Raw genomic sequence first — 20,606 nt, forward strand, 5'->3', positions numbered from 1 at the left:
CCATAGAGTCAACTCCCTGTCAGTAGCGAGAATTTAAACAACTCCACTTCAACCATCCCCCACACATACACACTCAGACACTTATGCTCTTCTTAATCTTTTGCTGGACAACCAGACACTAGTTTATCATTGTGTAAAGAGTAATAGATGCTCTTAGCTGCTTGTTCTTGGCCACAACACAAAGACTTGGGAGAATTTCAGCATCGTTATGGCTGATAACGAAATCACTAACTGTGCCTTGTTTTAATAAATCAAAAGCAGTGCAGGGGTTTTGTGTTCAATCTTTCAATGTAATATTTCTTATTTTGTGGAACATAGATGTAGATCCTTTGTTCCGAGGTATCTTCACAAGTTTATTTTCAGAGATATGCACTTCCTTAGTGTAAACCAGTAAAGTACAATCAGGTCTGGCAGAGCCTAAGATAAGGAATAGTAATTACATAAAATATAAATGTTTACCCACAGAACTGTTATAAATGTATTTTTGTATGCTCCCCATCATTTTTGACATTTCCTTCAGTAAAATTAGCTGAATTTGCACATTTCCTGATCAAACACAAACCTTTGATGAGGCTGTGTAGGCTGGAAACTAGGTTAGTTGGTGTGTGCCTGTTTCAGTTAGTCATCATGTCTCCACTATAATGTTTGCAAAAACATTTATAATACACCGTGACGGTCTAGTGCCTTTGTAGGGTCTTAAATGTAGTGTGACGACATTATACTTGCTAATCGGACGACAAACTGCAGAGACATGTCATACAGCAAGGCGCACAGTACTCACTGTGAATGGGGTCGTACGTGGGCTTGCAGATGCATGTCCATGCCATCTTTCTATAAAGAGGCAATACGACTTTTAAAATAAAAACACCAATGCTTTTCAGATTAATAATTAAAATAAATGAAAATAACCTTTTTTTTCTCAAGTGAACTATCTATCTTCTTCTTCTTCTTGATATCATCTTGTTGAAATACCTGTATTAACATTGATTAGAGTCCAAAATTACTCCAACCAGCCATTAACCTCACCGCATGTCTCTGGTGTAAACACTAAACATGACCCACGCCATTGCAAAACACAGCCAGACATGATTAAGTCTGACAACATTTTCACTTAGATTACATGGTGATTATTATCATTAAGTCTTTGTTTGGGATTTCAATAAACACCTTAAACCACCACCTGTACAGAGCAGAAAGGGTGCTGGATGTGGAACAAAATACTACATACTTGATCCCAGATCTCTCACTGTCGAATGAAACGCCTGTAGCCTTACTTTTACCAATGGCGTTGATCCCTCCATGCACAAGTAACACAACCTATAAGCGCCATAATGTTGGCTGTATGCACTAGGTTTGTTCTCTTCTATCTAAGCAGGAACTGATGACATGTTTGTGTTTGCTTGTTACAACCAGCAAACTCATCATAATTGTGTCTGGGTTTGTTTGGCCACCATTCTGTTCAGTTGCCTTGTCATTAGGATCACTGTGTTGTGAATGGTAGGGACATGTCATCTGTGAGACTCCTGTCTACTTCCCTTATTGCCTGCATTTCAACTTTAAGGGTTCTATCATAACAGGACCTATCTTATGGAGGAATTTAAGATTTTCCACTGTATTGCCACATATTTCTGTCCATAGCGCAAATGAGAAATGCATAAGCTATGTCTTTTAAGCAAATCAGGAAAAAAGCATGCTAATTGTTGACGGATAGTAGAAGAAAAGTCTGCCTCACTCAAACAACCTCTGTACCATTCACCCTTTGTACTTGTTCAGCCATGAATCTATCACCAGCTATGATTTATAGGGGTTATGTTTATTAAACCTTTGAAATGCTTATATTCACATAGTTGGGCCTGCTCAACCATGAAGTGTGAAATTACGAGGCCCAGTAATTTTCATGTTTTCAGCCCACGTCAAAAAATGTCTTTTAGCAGGCTAAGATAAGGATGGGTGACATGACCTAAAATCTATATTGTGATATATATTACAGCCTTGTGCGATAACGATATTTTGTGATTTTTCATTTGGGATGTAAAGGATAATAGAACCATTTCAAAATGGGTTACTAAGGCTTCTAATTTGACTGCTAATGTATGCTGTAACATATTGCGCCATTTCCAGTCAATCTGCTTGCTAATTTACTGTTAATAGTTGGTTACTTTCTGTTGTAACATGGTTCTATCTACACTTCTGTTTAAATGTACTAAGCACTTTTTCTTCTGGTGTTTGAGTACTTTACATTAGTTTTGAGCATAATTTATAATTCCGATACCAAGTAGTATTGACAGTATTGACTATACCAATACTGTTACTTCAATTTAAAAAATCATTGGATGATTCAATTATTGATCACAATTATAATACAACTAAAACACAGTATGGTGGTGTAACAATATCAATTGAAAATTAAACATATTCCCCTATTATTGACTCTATTTTAAACCCTTTGATTTCTGGCTTTAAAGTCCTCCTGTGTCCAGGGACCTCGTTCCTGAGTTTGTAAACAGAAACCGACAAAAGATTTTGTGATCATAAAAAATATTTATATAATCACTGTTGTAGCGATCATATATGGATATTATACTTGGTATCATCATTACTGTCGATATTTGTATCGATCCATCCACCTCTGTTTACTTTTAAGAGCTCTACCTTGGTGGTTAACATGGCTTATTGTATCCTTTTGCGGAGTGTAGTGTATTCATCCATCCATCTTCTTCCGCCTGTCCGAGGTCGGGTTGCGGCGGAGGCAGCCTAAGCAAAGACGCCCAGAATTCCCTCTCCCCAGCCACTTTGCCTAGTTCTTCCCGGGGAATCCCGAGGTATTCCCAGGCCAGCCAGGACATAGTCTCCCCAACGTGTCCTGGGTCTTTCCCGTGGACTCCTACTGGTCGGACGTGCCCTAAACACCTCCCCAGGGAGGAATTGGGGGGGGGGGGGGGGGGGGGTGACCAACTGCCCGAAACCACCTCACCTGGCTTTTCTCGATGTGGAAGAGTAGCGACTTTACTTTGAGTTCCTCCCGAATGACAGAGCTTCTCATCCTATCTCTAAGGGAGAGCCCTGCAACCCAGAGGAAGAAACTCATTTTGGCTGCTTGTACTTGTGATCTTTTCCTTTCGGTCATAACCCAATGCTCATGACCATAGGTTAGGATGGGAATGTAGATCGACCGGTAAATTGAGAGATTTGCCTCCAGCTCAGCTCCTTCTTTACCACAACGGATCGATACGTGTAGTGTAGCATATTTAGCTATTTATTGTCCTCTGGTGCTACTTGTAATAAACAAACCGTAAAGAAATGTTTGCGTTTTTTTGCTGCCAGGAATGCTAGGATTGCTGACTTAGAGGCAGCTTTGCACATTAGCTGCTAACTTGTTAGCAAGGATGATACATTGTGTTGATGACACGGTCGCTCGCTTGTCACTGCCAAATTTGTGGAACCCAGCTCGGATGTGTCATCAATATGCATTACCACCATTTAACGATATTATTAAAAGCTCTATCGTCGACCAGATATTCAATTTTGTCTTTATCCCGCAACCCTTGCTAAGATTATCCGCATTTTGTGACAGTCTGGTTAATTGACATTTAATTGCCCGCACACTGACTTTTTCCACCAATGACTTGGAAGATCCCTGGGCAAAGCTCTTCCATTTGCTTTTCTTGTGAGATACAGCACAGAACCACACATCAAATCCAAAACCTGAGCAGAGCTGCAGTATTGTTGAATGCACAGATTACACTACACATTATGCTAGATCACTTGTTACAGAGGATATCTATGCAAAGTGGATTGTTTGTTTTATACACTTTCTCTGGTAGCCACATTTTTAGTCAACCTAGCACAAAGTATATTTGCATTGGGGGATGCCATGTCAAATAACCCCATTCCAGTTGGTTGTCATACTGCAATAAAACTGACCCCAGCATTACGTGGCTTTGCTTTTCCCATGCAGAAAAACACTGTCAGTGCAGTGCCACTCCAGCATGTGATTCATCAATAGCATGTTGCCAATCCATAATTAGGGGTGTGTCATGTAACCTACTACGGTTGCCGTTTTGTTCTGGACGTCATTTGAATTTTTTTATTCAATGACAACTTCCATTGCCAACTCAACTGCAGTGGGAAATTCCATCTCTATTCAACTTGTGTAAAATGGCAAGGCATTATAATGGCATAATGATCATTCTTTGAACAAGCTGTGCAAACGAAAAAGCCACAATTTTTTTAACCTTCCCCATTCAGTACTCTGCTGTCTTCTTGGTGCTGTATACCAAATATTGCAACAGCAGAACATTCATTGTTGCTTCCTCTGTTTAGTGCTGAGCTATCCTTAATTATGTGGGGGTGATGATCCTTAAAATGGAAAATGTCCTAATGACTTAGTGGAGAGATTTTATAATACAATTTGTACAAATATTATTTTCACTTTTAAGCCTGAAAGTAGTCAAAGAGGGAAGGATGTTTAGCCTGCAGTAGTTGAAGTGTAACACTCTGTGGTAATACTCCACCATACAGTGAAATTTCAGAATCTGTTCTTTTTTTTGGTAAATGGTTGGTTGGTTGCATAACTGCTTATTTCATAATGATGTTCACTGAACTTTACCCTTTTGGATCTCATCTATTAATACACTAGGAATGTGGCAGATTTTTATTTAAGCTTATCTGTTTACTTTAAACACAGTATTTTCATGCATCATATAAAGTTTTATTCTGTTTTGTTTTTTTTTAACATAAAATACATTTATTGCATTATACATTGCAATGAATGAACAGTATTTTCAAAAGCAAGAGATGCCTTATGTTCTTGAAATGAGGCCACCTGGTTAGCTGATAGAGCAGGATTAGCTTCTTATTCCCCTGCTCCATATGTTTGAGCTGCTACTGCACTTGAACATACTGACTTTTTGGAGAATTCTCTACTTTAGTGACACAGTTCAATGTATATTTATGAATGTTTATTTATATAGCCCTAAATCACAAGTGTCTCAAAGGGCTGCACAAGCCACAATGACATCCTCGGTACAGAGCCCACATAAGTGCAAGGAAAACTCACCCCGGTGGGACGTCGATGTGAATGACTATATAACAAAATATATTAACGATAAATAAATGAATGGATAAGGTAAAACTTAGTTACATTTTTGTCCAGTTTTAGATCTCTGATTTTTGCTACAAAGTCAATTGAGTTCTGGGCCTACTAGTGGTTAGAGTGTCCGCCCTGAGATTGGTAGGTTGTGAGTTCCAACCCCGACCGAGTCATACCAAAGACTATAAAAATGTGAAGTGAAGTGAATTATATTTATATAGCGCTTTTTCTCTAGTGACTCAAAGCACTTTACATAGTGAAACCCAATATCTAAGTTACATTTAAACCAGTGTGGGTGGCACTGGGAGCAGGTGGGTAAAGTGTCTTACCCAAGGACACAACGGCAATGACTAGGAGGGCGGAAGCGGGGATCGAACCTGGAACCCTCAAGTTGCTGGCACAGCCATTCTACCAACCGTGCTATACCGCTATATATAAAATGGGGCCCATTACCTCCCTGCTTGGCACTCAGCATTAAGGGTTGGAATTAGGGGTTAAATCACCAAAAAAGATTCCCGGGCGCAGCCGCTACTGCTGCCCACTGCTCCCCTCACCTCCCAGTGGGTGATCAAGGGTGATGGGTCAAATGCAGAGAATAATTTCGCCACACCTAGTGTGTGTGAGACAATCATGGGTACTTTAACTTTACAGCCACCCTACAATATTAACACAAAACACCTTTCTTACATAATAATTCTAGCTTTGCACACAGAAAAGCATGTTAATCGATAAGTAAACATTTGACACCAGTTTTAGCTTCTATTGAATTCTCATATTAGGGAAGACAGTGATGAGCAGAGAGGTAGGAAGGAAGGGGCAAACCACATGGACACTACCCTAATAATTTTGCTACAAATTATTTATTGAATTCAATCACGTTTCTCAATTATTTTATCAAATTGAAAGAACTCATAGCTTTGTCCAAGGTGGCTTATTTTCTAGTGATACTCAATAAAAAAGCACAGAGAATAAGTCACCAATGTGTCGGATTCTTTTATGGGCACTCGATACCACATAATGATACTCAGACAGAATAATTAGTTTGTCACGTGCAATGTTTGGTCGTACAATAATCAAGACGCTAAACAAAAAACGGTTCAAACTTTTGGCAAAAACTGAATTTTAATAAAAGTGTAGCGTACAAAACCTGAGGTAGCACTGTTCCTCTCAGAAGTCGGGGCGGTGTGGCGAAGTTGGTAGAGTGGCCGTGCCAGCAATCGGAGGGTTGCTGGTTACTGGGGTTCAATCCCCACCTCCTACCATCCTAGTCACGTCCGTTGTGTCCTTGGGCAAGACACTTCACCCTTGCTCCTGATGGCTGCTGGTTAGCGCCTTGCATGGCTGCTCCCGCCATCAGTGTGTGAATGTGTGTGTGAATGGGTGAATGTGGAAATACTGTCAAAGCGCTTTGAGTACCTTGAAGGTAGAAAAGCGCTATACAAGTATAACCCATTTATCATTTATTTATTTATAGAATTCCCAACTACGAATGTAACGATAAACGCTATGAAGATAAACCGCGGTAAAACTCCTGACAGTTAGCATTACCGCTTTAAATTAAAGTTATCGTAAAACCATGATTGATAATACTTTGATAAACTTACGGACGGGTGATATTGCTAACTTTACTGAAGAAGCAAGCTAGCGGTAGCTCTCTAACTAGTTTAAATGATAACATGAATGCAAGGGACATTAACATTTTACCTCATTAAGAAACGACATACACCGATATAAAGTTGTGTACATACATTGCTTTCTGAGCAACCAAGCTCTTTGATTGTGTACATTGAAACTACAGGCTTTGCTCAGTTATCACAGAGTGATCGATATATACTCGAATAAATAGTGACACAGTGACTACAACAGGAAGGGAACATAGACTAGAAGTGAAGCGTAAAACACATGTTTTTAAAACGAAAGAAGATAAACATACCGTATTTTTCGGACTATATGGCGCACTTAAAGGCCTACTGAAATGAATTTTTTTTATTTAAACGGGGATAGCAGATCTATTCTATGTGTCATACTTGATCATTTCGCGATATTGCCATATTTTTGCTGAAATTATTTTGTATAGAACAACGACGATAAAGATCGCAACTTTTGGTATCTGATAAAAAAAGGCTTGCCCCTACCGGAAGTAGCGTGACGTAGTCAATTGAACATATACGCAAAGTTCCTTATTGTTTACAATGATGGCCGCATGAAGTGAGAGAGATTCGGACCGATAAAGCGACGATTTCCCCATTAATTTGAGCGAGGATGAAATATTTTTAAATGAGGAAAGTGCAAGTGAAGGACTAGTGGGGAGTGGAAGATGCTGTGAGAGCCGGGGGTGACCTGATATTCAGCTGGAAATGACTACAACAGTAAATAAACACAAGACATATATATACTCTATTAGCCACAACACAACCAGGCTTATATTTAATATGCCACAAATTAATCCCGCATTAAAACACCTAGGTGTTTGTTATGCTAGCTCCTAGCTACTAGCTCGAGCTAGTTATAGCTCGAGCGGGTAATATGGACGGGATCCTGTATATATAACCCGCCAATACAATTCAAACACCTGCACAACACACACAATCACTCAGCCCAAACAACCGTTCACCTAACCCAAGGTTCATAAAGCTTATATATTTAATCAAAGTTACGTACATGACACGCACGCACTGGCAAGCAATCAAATGTATGGAAGCGCGCGGGTGGGAACTGATATTCAGCTGGGAATGACTACAACAGTAAATAAACACAAGACATATATACTCTATTAGCCACAACACAACCAGGCTTATATTTAATATGCCACAAATTAATCCCGCATAAAAACACCTAGGTGTTTGTTATGCTAGCTCCTAGCTCCTAGCTACTAGCTACTAGCTCGAGCTAGTTATAGCTCAAGCGGGTAATATGGACGGGATCCCGTATATATAACCCGCCAATACAATTCAAACACCTGCATAACACACACACTCACTCAGCCCAAACAACCGTTCACCTAACCCAAGGTTCATAAAGCTTATATATTTAATCAAAGTTACGTACATGACACGCACGTACGGGCAAGCAATCAAATGTTTGGAAGCGCGCGGGTGGGACCTGATATTCAGCTGGGAATGACTACAACAATAAATAAACACAAGACATATATATACTCTATTAGCCACAACACAACCAGGCTTATATTTAATATGCCACAAATTAATCCTAATGCTAGCTCCTAGCTCCTAGCTACTAGCTCGAGCTAGTTATAGCAAGCGATCAAATGTTTGGAAGCGCAGCTGTGTACTCACGTTATTGCAACTGTGTATCCAAATCAAAGTCCTCCTGGTAAGAGTCTCTGTTGTCCGAGTTCTTCCATCTTGACTGCATCTTTCGGGAATGTAAACAAAGAAGCGCCGGCTGTGTACGTGTTGTTGCTGACTTCCCTCGCAAAATAGACACTTCGCACCGACAACTTTCTTCTTTGCTTGCTCAGCTTCTTTCTCCATAATGCAATGAACAAATTGCAAAAGATTCACCAACACAGATGTCCAGAATACTGTGGAATAATGAGATGAAAACAGAGCTATTTCGTATTGACTTCAATGGTGTCCGAATACTTCCGTTTCAATGATTGACGTCACGCGCATACGTCAACCCTCAGAGGCGTTTCGAACCGGAAGTTTAGCGGGAAATTTAAAATTGCACTTTATAAGTTAACCCGGCAGTATTGGCATGTGTTGCAATGTTAAGATTTCATCATTGATATATAAACTATCAGACTGCGTGGTCGCTAGTAGTGGCTTTCAGTAGGCCTTTAAGATCCTTTAATTTTATAACCCGGTGTGCCTAATGTATGGAATGATTTTGGTTGTGCTTACCAACCTCATAGCTATTTTTTTTGGTACGTGATGAAATAAGTGTGAACAGTAGATAGCAGTCACACATAAGAGATACGTGTAGACTGCAATATGATGGCAGTCACACATAAGAGATACGTGTGGACTGCAATATAAACAACACCAACATTTTATATGTTCCATTGAAAATATAGAACATTACACACGGTGGTCAAAAATGTATCAAAATGTTTTAGTCCGACTTTGGTAAGCTATGAAGCCGCACCGCTTGATGGATTGTACTGTGCTTTAACACAGTGGTCCCCAACCTTTTTGTCACTGCGCTTGTAAATTTGTCCCACGGACCGGGGGGGCAGGGTGCAGTGTATTTTTTTTTTACGGACAGTATCCCTGCAGACTGTATTGATATATATTGATATATAATGTAGGAACCAGAAATATTAATAACATTAAGAAACAACTCTTTTGTGCGACTGAGTGTGAATGAGTGTAAATGGGGGAGGGAGGTTTTTTGGGTTGGTGCACTAATTGTAAGTGTATCTTGTGTTTTTTATGTTGATTTTATGAAAAAAACAACAACTTTAAAATGTTTTTTTTTAAATAATTAAAAAAATAATTTCTTGTGCGGCCCGGTACCAATCGATCCACGGACTGGTACCGGACTGGTACAGTGGTCCCCAACACAAAAAAAGCGTTCATCACCTAAACTTGAATAACTTTTGAAATAATTAATCAATTCTTTTTATTTTTCAGATTTACCAAGAAGAATTAAAGGCCTACTGAAATGAAGTTTTCTTATTTAAACGGGGCTAGCAGATCCATTCTATGTGTCATACTTGATCATTTGGCGATATTGCCATATTTTTGCTGAAAGGATTTAGTAGAGAACATCGACGATAAAGTTCGCAACTTTTGGTCGCTGATAAAAAAAGCCTTGCCTGTACCGGAAGTAGCGTGACGTCGCAGGTTGAAGGGCTCCTCACATTTCCCCATTGTTTACACCAGCAACGAGAGCGATTCGGACCAAGAAAGCAACGATTATCCCATTAATTTGAGCGAGGATGATAGATTTGTGGATGAGGAACGTAAGAGTGAAGGACTAGAGTGCAGTGCAGGACGTATCTTTTTTCGCTCTGACCGTAACTTAGGTACAAGGTCTCATTGGATTCCACACTTTCTCCTTTTTCTATTGTGGATCACGGACTTTTATCTCCACGACAATACATCGGTGAAGCACTTTAGCTACAGAGCTAACGTGATAGCATCGGGCTTAACTGCAGATAGAAACAAAAGAAATAAGCCCCTGACTGGAAGGATAGACAGAAGATCAACAATACTATTAAACCCTGGACCTTTAAAGGCCTACTGAAATGATTTTTTTCAATTTAAACGGGAATAGCAGATCCATTCTATGTGTCATACTTGATCATTTCGCGATATTGCCATATTTTTGCTGAAAGGATTTAGTAGAGAAAATCGACGATAAAGTTCGCAACTTTTGCTCGCTGATAAAAAAAAAGCCTTGCCTGTACCGGAAGTAGCGTGACGTCACAGGAGCTAGTATTCCTCACAATTCCCCGTTGTTTACAATGGAGCGAGAGAGATTCGGACCGAGAAAGTGATGATTACCCCATTAATTTGAGCGAGGATGAAAGATTCGTAGATGAGGAACGTTACAGTGAACGACTTGAGAGGCAGTGATGGACGTATCTTTTTTCGCTCTGACCGTAACTTAGGTACAAGCTGGCTCATTGGATTCCACACTCTCCTTTTTTTATTGTGGATCACGGATTTGTATTTTAAACCACCTCGGATACTATATCCTCTTGAAAATGAGAGTCGAGAACGCGAAATGGACATTCAGTGCCTTTTATCTCCACGACAATACATCTGCGAAATGCTTTAGCTACGAGCTAACGTGATAGCATCGTGCTTTAACTGCATATAGAAACAAAAAAATAAACCCCTGACTGGAAGGATAGATAGAAAATCAACAATACTATTAAACCGTGGACATGTAAATACACGGTTAATGCTTTCCAGGCTGGCGAAGGTTAACAATGCCGTGCTAACGACGCCATTGAAGCTAACTTAGCAACTTAGCAACGGGACCTCACAGAGCTATGCTAAAAACATTAGCTCTCCACTTACGCCAGCCAGCCCTCATCTACTCATCAACACCCGTGCTCACCTGCGTTCCAGCGATCGGCAGAAGGACGAAGGAAGGACGTCACTTCACCCGATGCGTTTGGCGGCCCGGAGACGTAGGGAGTCAAGGTGAGGTCGGCGGCTAGCGCGGCTAGCGCGGCTAGCGCGGCTAGCGCTCCAACAAAGTCCTCCTGGTTGTGTTGCTGTAGTCCGCTGCTAATACACCGATCTCACCTACAACTGTCTTCTTTGCAGCCTTCATTGTTCATTAAACAAATTGCAAAAGATGTCCAGAATACTGTGGAATTATGAAATGAAAACAGAGCTTTTTGTATAGGATTCTACGGGTACCATAACTTCCGTTACTCTGACTTCGTCACGCGCATACGTCATCATACCGCGACGTTTCAGCCGGATATTTCCCGGGAAGTTTTAAATGTCACTTTATAAGTTAACCCGGCCGTATTGGCATGTGTTGCAATGTTAAGATTTCATCATTGATATATCAACTATCAGACTGCGTGGTCGGTAGTAGTGGCTTTCAGTAGGCCTTTAACTACATGGTTAATGCTTTCCAGCCTGGTGAAGCTTAACAATGCTGTTGCTAACGACGCCATTGAAGCTAACTTAGCTACGGGACCTCACAGAGCTATGCTAAAATCATTAGCTATCCACCTACGCCAGCTCTCATCTGCTCATCAACACCCGTGCTCACCTGCGTTCCAGCGATCGACGGCGCGACGAAGGACTTCACCCGATCATCGATGCGGTCGGCGGCTAGCGTCGGATAGCGCGTCTGCTATCCAAGTCAAAGTCCTCCTGGTTGTGTTGCTGCAGCCAGCCGCTAATACACCGATCCCACCTACAGCTTTCTTCTTTGCAGTCTCCATTGTTCATTAAACAAATTGCAAAAGATTCACCAACACAGATGTCCAGAATACTGTGGAATTTTGCGATGAAAACAGAGCTGTTTGTATTGGGATACAATGTGTCCCAATACTTCCGCTTCAACCATTGACGTCACGCGCAAACGTCATCATATCTAGACGTTTTCAACCGGAAGTTTCCCGGGAAATTTAAAATTGCACTTTATAAGTTAACCCGGCCGTATTGGCATGTGTTGCAATGTTAAGATTTCATCATTGATATATAAACTATCAGACTGCGTGGTCGGTAGTAGTGGGTTTCAGTAGGCCTTTAATGTTCTAAAAGTTTAGAAAATGTAATCTTCGAGATGCCAGGCACATTTTCTGCTGTCAGGTCATGTGAACTCTAAGAACAACATCTTCTGGGGTAGCACACCCCCTGGTACTGTCTGCAAAGGCCATTACACTCTGTCAAGTGCACTGCATGGGTCGCCATCTCCAAACATGGCATCATTGGACCATTCTGGTTCGAGGACGACAACGAGCGGTTTGTGACAATCAACACCGAGCGATATGTTCAGGTGCCTGGCAAATTCTGGACAGCACTTGGTCTACGAAGAGGGGTTGCCAGGGACCTCCAGTGGTTCCAGCAGGATGGTGCCACCACCCACACCTCAAACGAATCATTGGCATGGCTACAGCATCGTTTCCCTGACCGACTGATCAGCCGCAGGTGTGACCCGGAGTGGTCGCCGCATTCACCGGACTTGAACGCCCCAGATTTTTATCTGTGGGGATACCTTAACGACTGGGTGTATGGCAACAACCCCCAGACTATCCCTGATCTGAAAACAGCAATCACAGCAGCAATAAGAGCGATCCCAAGGGAAGAATGTGGGAGGGTCATCGAGAACTTTGTCCGCCGGATCCAAGTGTGCTTGCAGCAACGGGGAGCTCATTTAGAGCACATTTTTTGAGCGCCAGTTCAACAGAGTTTTTGTGGTACAGACTTGAAACTTTAGAGATGTCTGCTACATAGACTTAACCTAATGGAGCTGAATTTTTGTGTTAATCTAAATAACATTTTGGAAGTTATTCGATTCATATTGATGAACGTTTTTTTTGTGTCACCCTTGTTGGTCACAAAAAACATTCATGAAATTTGGTTCTTTTATGAATTTATTATGGATCTACTGAAAATGTGACCAAATCTGCTGGGTGAAAAGTATACATACAGCAATGTTAATATTTGGCTCCATGTCCCTTGGCACGTTTCACTGCAATAAGGCGCTTTTAGTAGCCATCCATAAGCTTCTGGCAAAAATGTTTGACCACTCCTCTTGGTGCAGTTCAGCTAAATTTGTTGGGTTTCTGACATGGACTTGTTTCTTCAGCATTGTCCACATGTTCTCAATGGGGTTTAAGTCAGGACTTTGGGAAGGCCATTTTGAAACCTTAATTCTAGCCTGATTTAGCCATTCCTTTACCACTTTTGACGTGTGTTTGGGGTCATTGTCCTGTTGGAACACCCAAATGCGCCCAAGACCCAACCTACGGGCTGATGATTTTAGGTTGTCCTGAAGAACTCGGATTTAATCCTCCTTTTTCATTGTCCCATTTACTCTCTGTAAAGCACCAGTTCCATTGGCAGCAAAACAGGCCCAGAGCATAATACTACCACCATCATGCTTGACGGTAGGAATAGTGTTCCTGGGATTAAAGACCTCACCTTTTCTCCTCCAACCATATTGCTGGGTATTGTGGCCAAACAGCTCAATTTTTGTTTCATCTGACCACAGAACTTTCCTCCAAAAGGTCTTATCTTTGTCCATATGCTCTGCAGCAAACTTTAGACGAGCCTTAAGCTGTCGCTTCTGGAGCAAGGGCTTCCTTCTTGCATGGTAGCCTCTCAGTCCATGGCGATGCAAAACATGCTTGACTGTGGACACTGACACCTGTGTTCCAGCAGCTTCCAATTCATTGCAGACCTGCTTTTTGGTAGTTCTCTGTTGACTCTTGATCATCCTGACCAATTTTCTCTCAGCGGCAGGTGATAGCTTGCGTTTTCTTCCTGATCGTGGCAGTGACAAAACTGTGCCATGCACTTTATACTTACAAACAATTGTCTGCACAGTTGTTCTTGGGACCTTAAGCTGCTTTGTAATGGCTCCAAGTGACTTTCCTGACTTGTTCAAGTCAATGATTAGTTTTTTCAGATCTGTGCTGAGTTTCATTGACTTTCCCATTGTCGCGTTTGTAACCGAGTCTAATGACTGCATCACATGAGCCATCTTTAAATCGGCTCAGAGGAGCCAACAGGTGTCGTCAATCATAATCACTCACATGAAGTTAAGAGGCCATGCCATGAAGCTAATTTGATTTGATTGTAACTTTTCTACATCATCAACATTGATAATGTATGTTGCTGTATATATACATTTTAAAAAATGACTGCTCTCTCAAAAGTGAATCTGTGAGGGAGGTGATTTATTTTTTCATGATTAGAGGTCATAAACAAGTTCTAAGGACATATAATTACTGTTTGAACATCATTAAAAAGGCAATTTTTGTCAAATAAAGAACCATTTCCCTAAGCGGTCGTTACATTGATCTTTGTGATTGAATATATATAAGTTTATCTGTGAGATGTCCGATTTATTTATTCCCTGCTGCAATGGTGGTCAATCTGGTGGAAGAGTTAAACCCCTTCTCTCTTTCTCTCTCTCTCTTCCCTCCCAGACGAGCGTGAAGCTGTCCAGAAGAAGACCTTCACCAAATGGGTGAACTCCCACTTAGGTCGTGTAACTTGTCGCATCGGTGACTTATATACAGACCTGCGTGACGGCCGCATGCTTATCCGCCTGCTGGAAGTGCTCTCAGGAGAACAGCTGGTCAGTATCTCACAAAAAAAATGTCTTTACCATCCTGGCACCAAATATAATAATTTTAAGGGTAGCCTTTACAACAAGCTCTTTTTTGTCTCTTCCTTTTGTAGCCAAAGCCCACTAAGGGCCGCATGCGTATCCACTGCTTGGAGAATGTTGATAAAGCCTTGCAGTTCCTCAAAGAGCAAAAGGTCCATCTAGAAAACATGGGGTCACATGATATTGTGGATGGGAATCACCGTCTCACACTGGGTCTCATCTGGACCATCATTCTTCGCTTCCAGGTACCATTCAGTTCCCCGGTGTAATCCCCTTTTGGGGTATGTGGCCATCTAAACTAATTACATAATATGGTTGCAGATTCAGGACATCAGTGTTGAAACGGAGGACAACAAAGAGAAGAAATCTGCTAAAGATGCCCTTCTCCTTTGGTGCCAAATGAAAACTGCCGGGTGAGAAATTACTTTCAAAAGATAAGCCATTTGTTGCATTGCTAATGCAGCTGAAATGTGTGTGTCACATCAATGATTTATCACCTCTGCAGCTACCCCAATGTCAACATCCACAACTTCACTACCAGCTGGAGGGATGGTCTAGCGTTCAATGCCATCGTGCACAAACACAGGTCATTGACTTCTACTTGGACTTGATATGGCTTGCTGCATGTGTAATGAAATTAGCTGTATTAAATTCATTTTAAAGGGGAGTTAGTAAAAAAAATGTCAAGTATCTTCATTTTTTTTTACAGTTGTATCATTTGTTGCACTACCATTGCACTTCTCATGGGTGTTTCTATTCAGGTCTTCTCAGTCGGCAGTATGGATAAAAATAAAACTGGGAGCAAGATGACCTAGATCACAGAAATAATAACCCACTTATCTTATATGTTGAGCCCGTCTTGGTAACTCACTTGCACATCCTTTTGGTAATTGTGCCACATGAATAGATTATGTTAACTGAATGATTCAATGTATTTGAAGGGAGTTAGGGTGTAGGACACAGTGTGTAAACCATCATGTTACCATAACTACTACTGCAGAGGAGGCCGCACATTATATTGTTTATCATAGGTGCCCTGCATGCCTATTTTCTGATCGTTTTCTAATGAGAGAGTAATCGTGTTTGGAATTGGTTTTAAAATGTATTTCAAGATATCGCTTGCTGTTTGTTCCTATTAAGATAATAATTGTCCCCTGGCCTCCCCCCGCAGACCTGACCTGATTGAGTTTGACAACCTGAAAAGGTCCAACGCTCACTACAATCTACAGAATGCCTTCAATGTGGCTGAGAAGGAGATGGGCCTTACTAAGCTCCTGGACCCAGAAGGTGAGTGGGTAAAGCCACTACAAACACACAAAGCCTTATGTAACTCGTACTGCCAGTCCATTTCCATTCACTACATCGTTAGTCTGGGGGCCTGATTGATGGCTTACCAGGCTTAATTATAGCTCAGACAACATCACATAGTTTCTTTTTGAATATGAATGAAAAGCATTTTTTTTCAAAGGTGTGGACTCGATTCACAAGACTTGGACTCGAGTCAAACTCGAGTCACAATTTTGATGACTTAACAATATCATCAAAGACTTAAGACTTGACTTGGACTTTGACATCAATGACTCTGGACTTGACTCTGACTTTGGTCTGATGACTTTAAAAGACTTGAGAAGTTTGGTCTTGGACAAGTATCTATTGACGAGGAATCAATTAAAAAAACGTAATTCTTGCTCACGTAATAATTTGCATATTAGCGGAATCTCGGGCTCATGTCACAGCAAGAACCGTGGACAATTGGAAAGGGTGAGCAGTGACACTGGACTCAAGACGTGTTCTAGTTTTGTTTGACCGTAAGTTTAGACTGCTTGTTGTGTAGTTACTTCCTCGCCTGTTTTAAGTTGCGTGCATACTGGTAACGTCATAAATGTCAGCAAAACGTAAACATTAACCACTGCGATACTGTGGAAAAAATAATGAACAATAACTATCAATAAACACGTCATAAAACAAAACTATATGTTATAAAACTAGGGCCTCAAAGAATGACAGGAAACCGGAACTCCCCATAGATATTTAATTGCAGGAGCAGCCTGCTGTGACGTGACTATGTGGCTTACATCTTAGTTAGGGCAACTGTCACCAAATGCAATTCATGTAAATGAGAGTAAATAATTTCTCGCTCATTTTTCAACTGATTTTCCTGCGGTTTACTTCATTGTCAAAATGTGTACTAGTAATACAAAAAAAAAATATTTAAAAAATATCTAAAAACGACCTTATTACCGATGAAAGCTTATTCCAAGTTTAAGGGGCCATGTTGGTGCTTGGACATAGTGTTGTGGGAGTACTTCCTGTTGTGAAAATGGTTATTTACACATGCAGCAGCAAAGTAAAGTGTTTATTGTTAACATACAGGTGCTGCTCAATAAATTAGGATATGACCTAAAAGTTGATTTATTTCAGTGATTTAATTTGAAAAATGAAACCTGTATACACATTAATTACACACCGACTGCTATTTTTCCAAGTGTTTATTTATTTAAATTTAAATTATTATAACTGAAAACTAATTAAAATCCCCAATTCAGTATCTCAGAAAATTACAATATTATTTATGATTCATAAAACAAGGGTTTTAGAAATGTTGGCCAACTGAAAAGTATGAACATAAAAACTATAAACACTCAAAAGCACTCAAGACTTGGTCGGGGCTCCTTTTGTAATACGGCGTGGCATAGAGTCGATCAGTCTGGGGCATTCCTCAGGTGTTATTAGAGCCCAGGTTGCTCTGATGGTCTTTAGCTCCTCCGCATTGTTTGGTCTGGCGTATTGCATTTTCCTCAATACCTTATACATTTTCTATGGGGTTGAGGTCAGGCAAGTTTGCTGGCCAATTAAGGACAGGGATACCATGATCCTTAAACCACATACAAGTAGTTTAAGCACTGTGTGCAGGTGCCAAATCCTGTTGGAAACTGAAATCTGCATCTCCAAAAAGTTGGTCAATAGCAGGAAGCATGAAGTGCTCTAAAACTTCCTGATAGACGGCTGCAGTGACCTTAGACCTCAGAAAACACAGTGGACCAACATCAGCAGATGACATGGCAACACAAACCATCACTGACTTTGGAAACTTTACTGTAAAATTTCCACCCCAAACCATTACTGACTGTGGTTACTGCACACAGTGCCAAAACTATCAGTACCTGGTTTAAGACCATGGTATCCCTGTTAATTGGCCAGCAAACTCGCCTGACCTCAACACTATAGAAAATCAAAGCGTTATTGTCAAGAGGAAAATGCGATATGCCAGACCCAACAATGCAGAAGAGGTAAATGCCACTATCAGAACATCCTGGGCTCTCATAACACCTGAGGAGTGCCACAGACTGATCTAATCTACGTCACGCCATATTGCTGCAGTGATTCAGGCAAATGGAGCCCAGACCAAGTCTTGAGTGCTTTTGAGTGTTCATACTTTTCATGTTCATACTTTTCAGTTGGCCAACATTTCTAAAATCCTTTTTTTTATTGGTCAAAAGTAATATACACATTTTCTGAGATACTCAATTTGGGATTAGTTTCAATTTATAATCATTAAAATTAATAAACATTTAAAATGTATCTGTTTGTGTGTAAGGAAAGTTTATAATATACAAGTTTCACTTTTTAAATGAAATTACTGAAATTAATCAACTATTTGGTCATATTCTAATTTATTGAGCAGCACCTGTATATGCTGTTTTTTTTCCCCTATACTGAAGTAGTTCTTGTGTGAGTATTTTTCTTACCTGATTCCTGCTCTTTCATACCGCTAGTGAGAACAGTCTTGTGTGTAGTGACTTTCACATTTGTGTCTTTGCAGTAAAACTAAGTTTAAATCATGAACAATGACATTGAGAGTCATAGAAACCTATATCACACTGGGTTTTAATGTAATTAAGATTGTAAGACAATTTTTTTTTAAAACAATTGATGTATATGTCAAATATAATAAAATTTTACCTTTTCAAATGGCAAATATTTTAGTGACTATGAATACTTAACGGTGCCTAAGACTTGAAAGTAGGCACCGTTAATGTAGGAAATTACTATATCGTGAGTATTCGAGTATACGTTCTCACGCAGTTGCTTTTAGCTGCGGGCATTACACTACCGGCGATTCTCACTCCTTCTTGTCTCTCCTTCTCACAGAGACATAAAACAAGCACACCTTGTTACATACGTCACATACTGTCGCGCGTGCAAAGTCATACGCTCTCGCGGAGCTGAGAGGTAGCGGCATGGGTAACGTTAGCTGTGGTGCAAGCGGAGCAGTGCGAGTGGTAATACGAGAGAAAGAAAGATGCGAATCTGGTAACAAATGAAGTAAGAAATGATTCCCAAGAAAAACAGCACGGGGTCCATCGTCTGGCGGTTGTTTGGATGTTGAACAGACAACCGTAATATGTCAAGTATGCGGAAAAAGCGTTGCTACAAAAAGTAGCAGCACTACTAATTTGTAACATCATTTGAAAAGTCACCCGCTAGAGAATAAGGAGTGCTTGAAACTCCGCATGTCAACATCTCGGCCGGTGCCATACCCAACACAATGCCGAAGCAACCAGCACTGAAAAAACAGAAGGAGATAACGTCCGCAGTAACCTACCACACAGCGAAGGACATACACAATTTGATTTCCTATTATGCAGTTCATTTTTATTTGACAATTATTGAAATATCTTGTGTGACATCATGCACAAAAGTGTACTTTATTTGTTTTAAAATATTGTAGTGGGGTTCTGTACAAAAAGTTTACTTTAATTTAGTTTTGTTTTGATATGTCATCTTAGTGACAACATGCAAAAAATGAACTAATAGCTTGTTTTAAAATGTCTCTGACAATCTTGCACTTTCTGTTTTGAAATTACCCGTTTGTGCCACTATTTATTAATTGTTTAATAAATACAAATAATTTCCCCTCTCTGCATGAAAGTTTAAAATTAGCATATATTAATGCAGTATGAACAAGAATGTCTTAATGTAGACACATAGAATCATCATACTGGTGTGATTATATGCATCAAGTGTTAATTCAAGGCAAAGGCAAAATATCGAGACATATATCGTGTATCGTAATATGGCTTAAAAATATCGAGATGTTAATAAAAGGCCATATCGCCCAGCCCTAATTGAAAGGACTCAAAAATATCAAGATGATGACTTGAGATTTGACTCAACCTGTCCTGTCTTGACTTGAGACTTGACTTGGACTTGTACGGCTTACTTGAAACTTGAATCGAGACTTGGGGTTAAAGACTTGAAACTTATTGAGACTTGCAAAACTCTGATTTAATTACTTCCCTCTACTCTTTTCCCCCCACAGATGTTAATGTGGATCAACCGGACGAGAAGTCCATCATTACCTATGTAGCGACTTACTACCATTACTTCTCAAAGATGAAGGCCCTAGCAGTGGAGGGCAAGCGAATTGGCAAGGTATGCATGCAGAGTTGAGTGAATACACATTATGGAAATACTTGGCTAGTTGCCTTCATCCACATGCCTCTCTTGCAGGTTCTTGACTATGCCATTGAGGCAGATCAGCTTATAGAGAAGTATGAGACCTTGGCTTCAGAGCTGCTGGAGTGGATTGAGCAGACCATAGTGACTCTAAATGATCGGCAGTTGGCTAACTCGCTCAGCGCTGTGCAGAATCAGCTTCAGGCTTTCAATTCTTACCGGACTGTGGAGAAACCGCCCAAGTGAGTAACAGAGCCCAACCATCCATCCA

The 20,606-nt window shown here is 40.5% G+C and overlaps 1 protein-coding gene across 4 annotated transcripts in view; it reads left to right on the forward strand.

The window, feature by feature from the left end:
* Positions 1–20,606, forward strand: part of sptbn2 (spectrin, beta, non-erythrocytic 2) — a 73,063-nt gene that overhangs the window by 29,650 nt on the left and 22,807 nt on the right. For all 4 annotated transcript variants that reach the window (XM_062047751.1, XM_062047753.1, XM_062047752.1 and 1 more), the window contains 7 exons: positions 14,691–14,842; positions 14,947–15,120; positions 15,197–15,288; positions 15,381–15,461; positions 16,047–16,162; positions 20,199–20,311; positions 20,390–20,577. In XM_062047751.1, the coding sequence (XP_061903735.1) occupies positions 14,691–14,842; positions 14,947–15,120; positions 15,197–15,288; positions 15,381–15,461; positions 16,047–16,162; positions 20,199–20,311; positions 20,390–20,577 (916 nt within the window). The remainder of the gene's footprint in view (positions 1–14,690; positions 14,843–14,946; positions 15,121–15,196; positions 15,289–15,380; positions 15,462–16,046; positions 16,163–20,198; positions 20,312–20,389; positions 20,578–20,606) is intronic.

The sequence above is a fragment of the Entelurus aequoreus genome, linkage group LG05 (genome assembly GCF_033978785.1).
Source record: "Entelurus aequoreus isolate RoL-2023_Sb linkage group LG05, RoL_Eaeq_v1.1, whole genome shotgun sequence".
Classification (NCBI taxonomy): Eukaryota; Metazoa; Chordata; class Actinopteri; order Syngnathiformes; family Syngnathidae; genus Entelurus; species Entelurus aequoreus.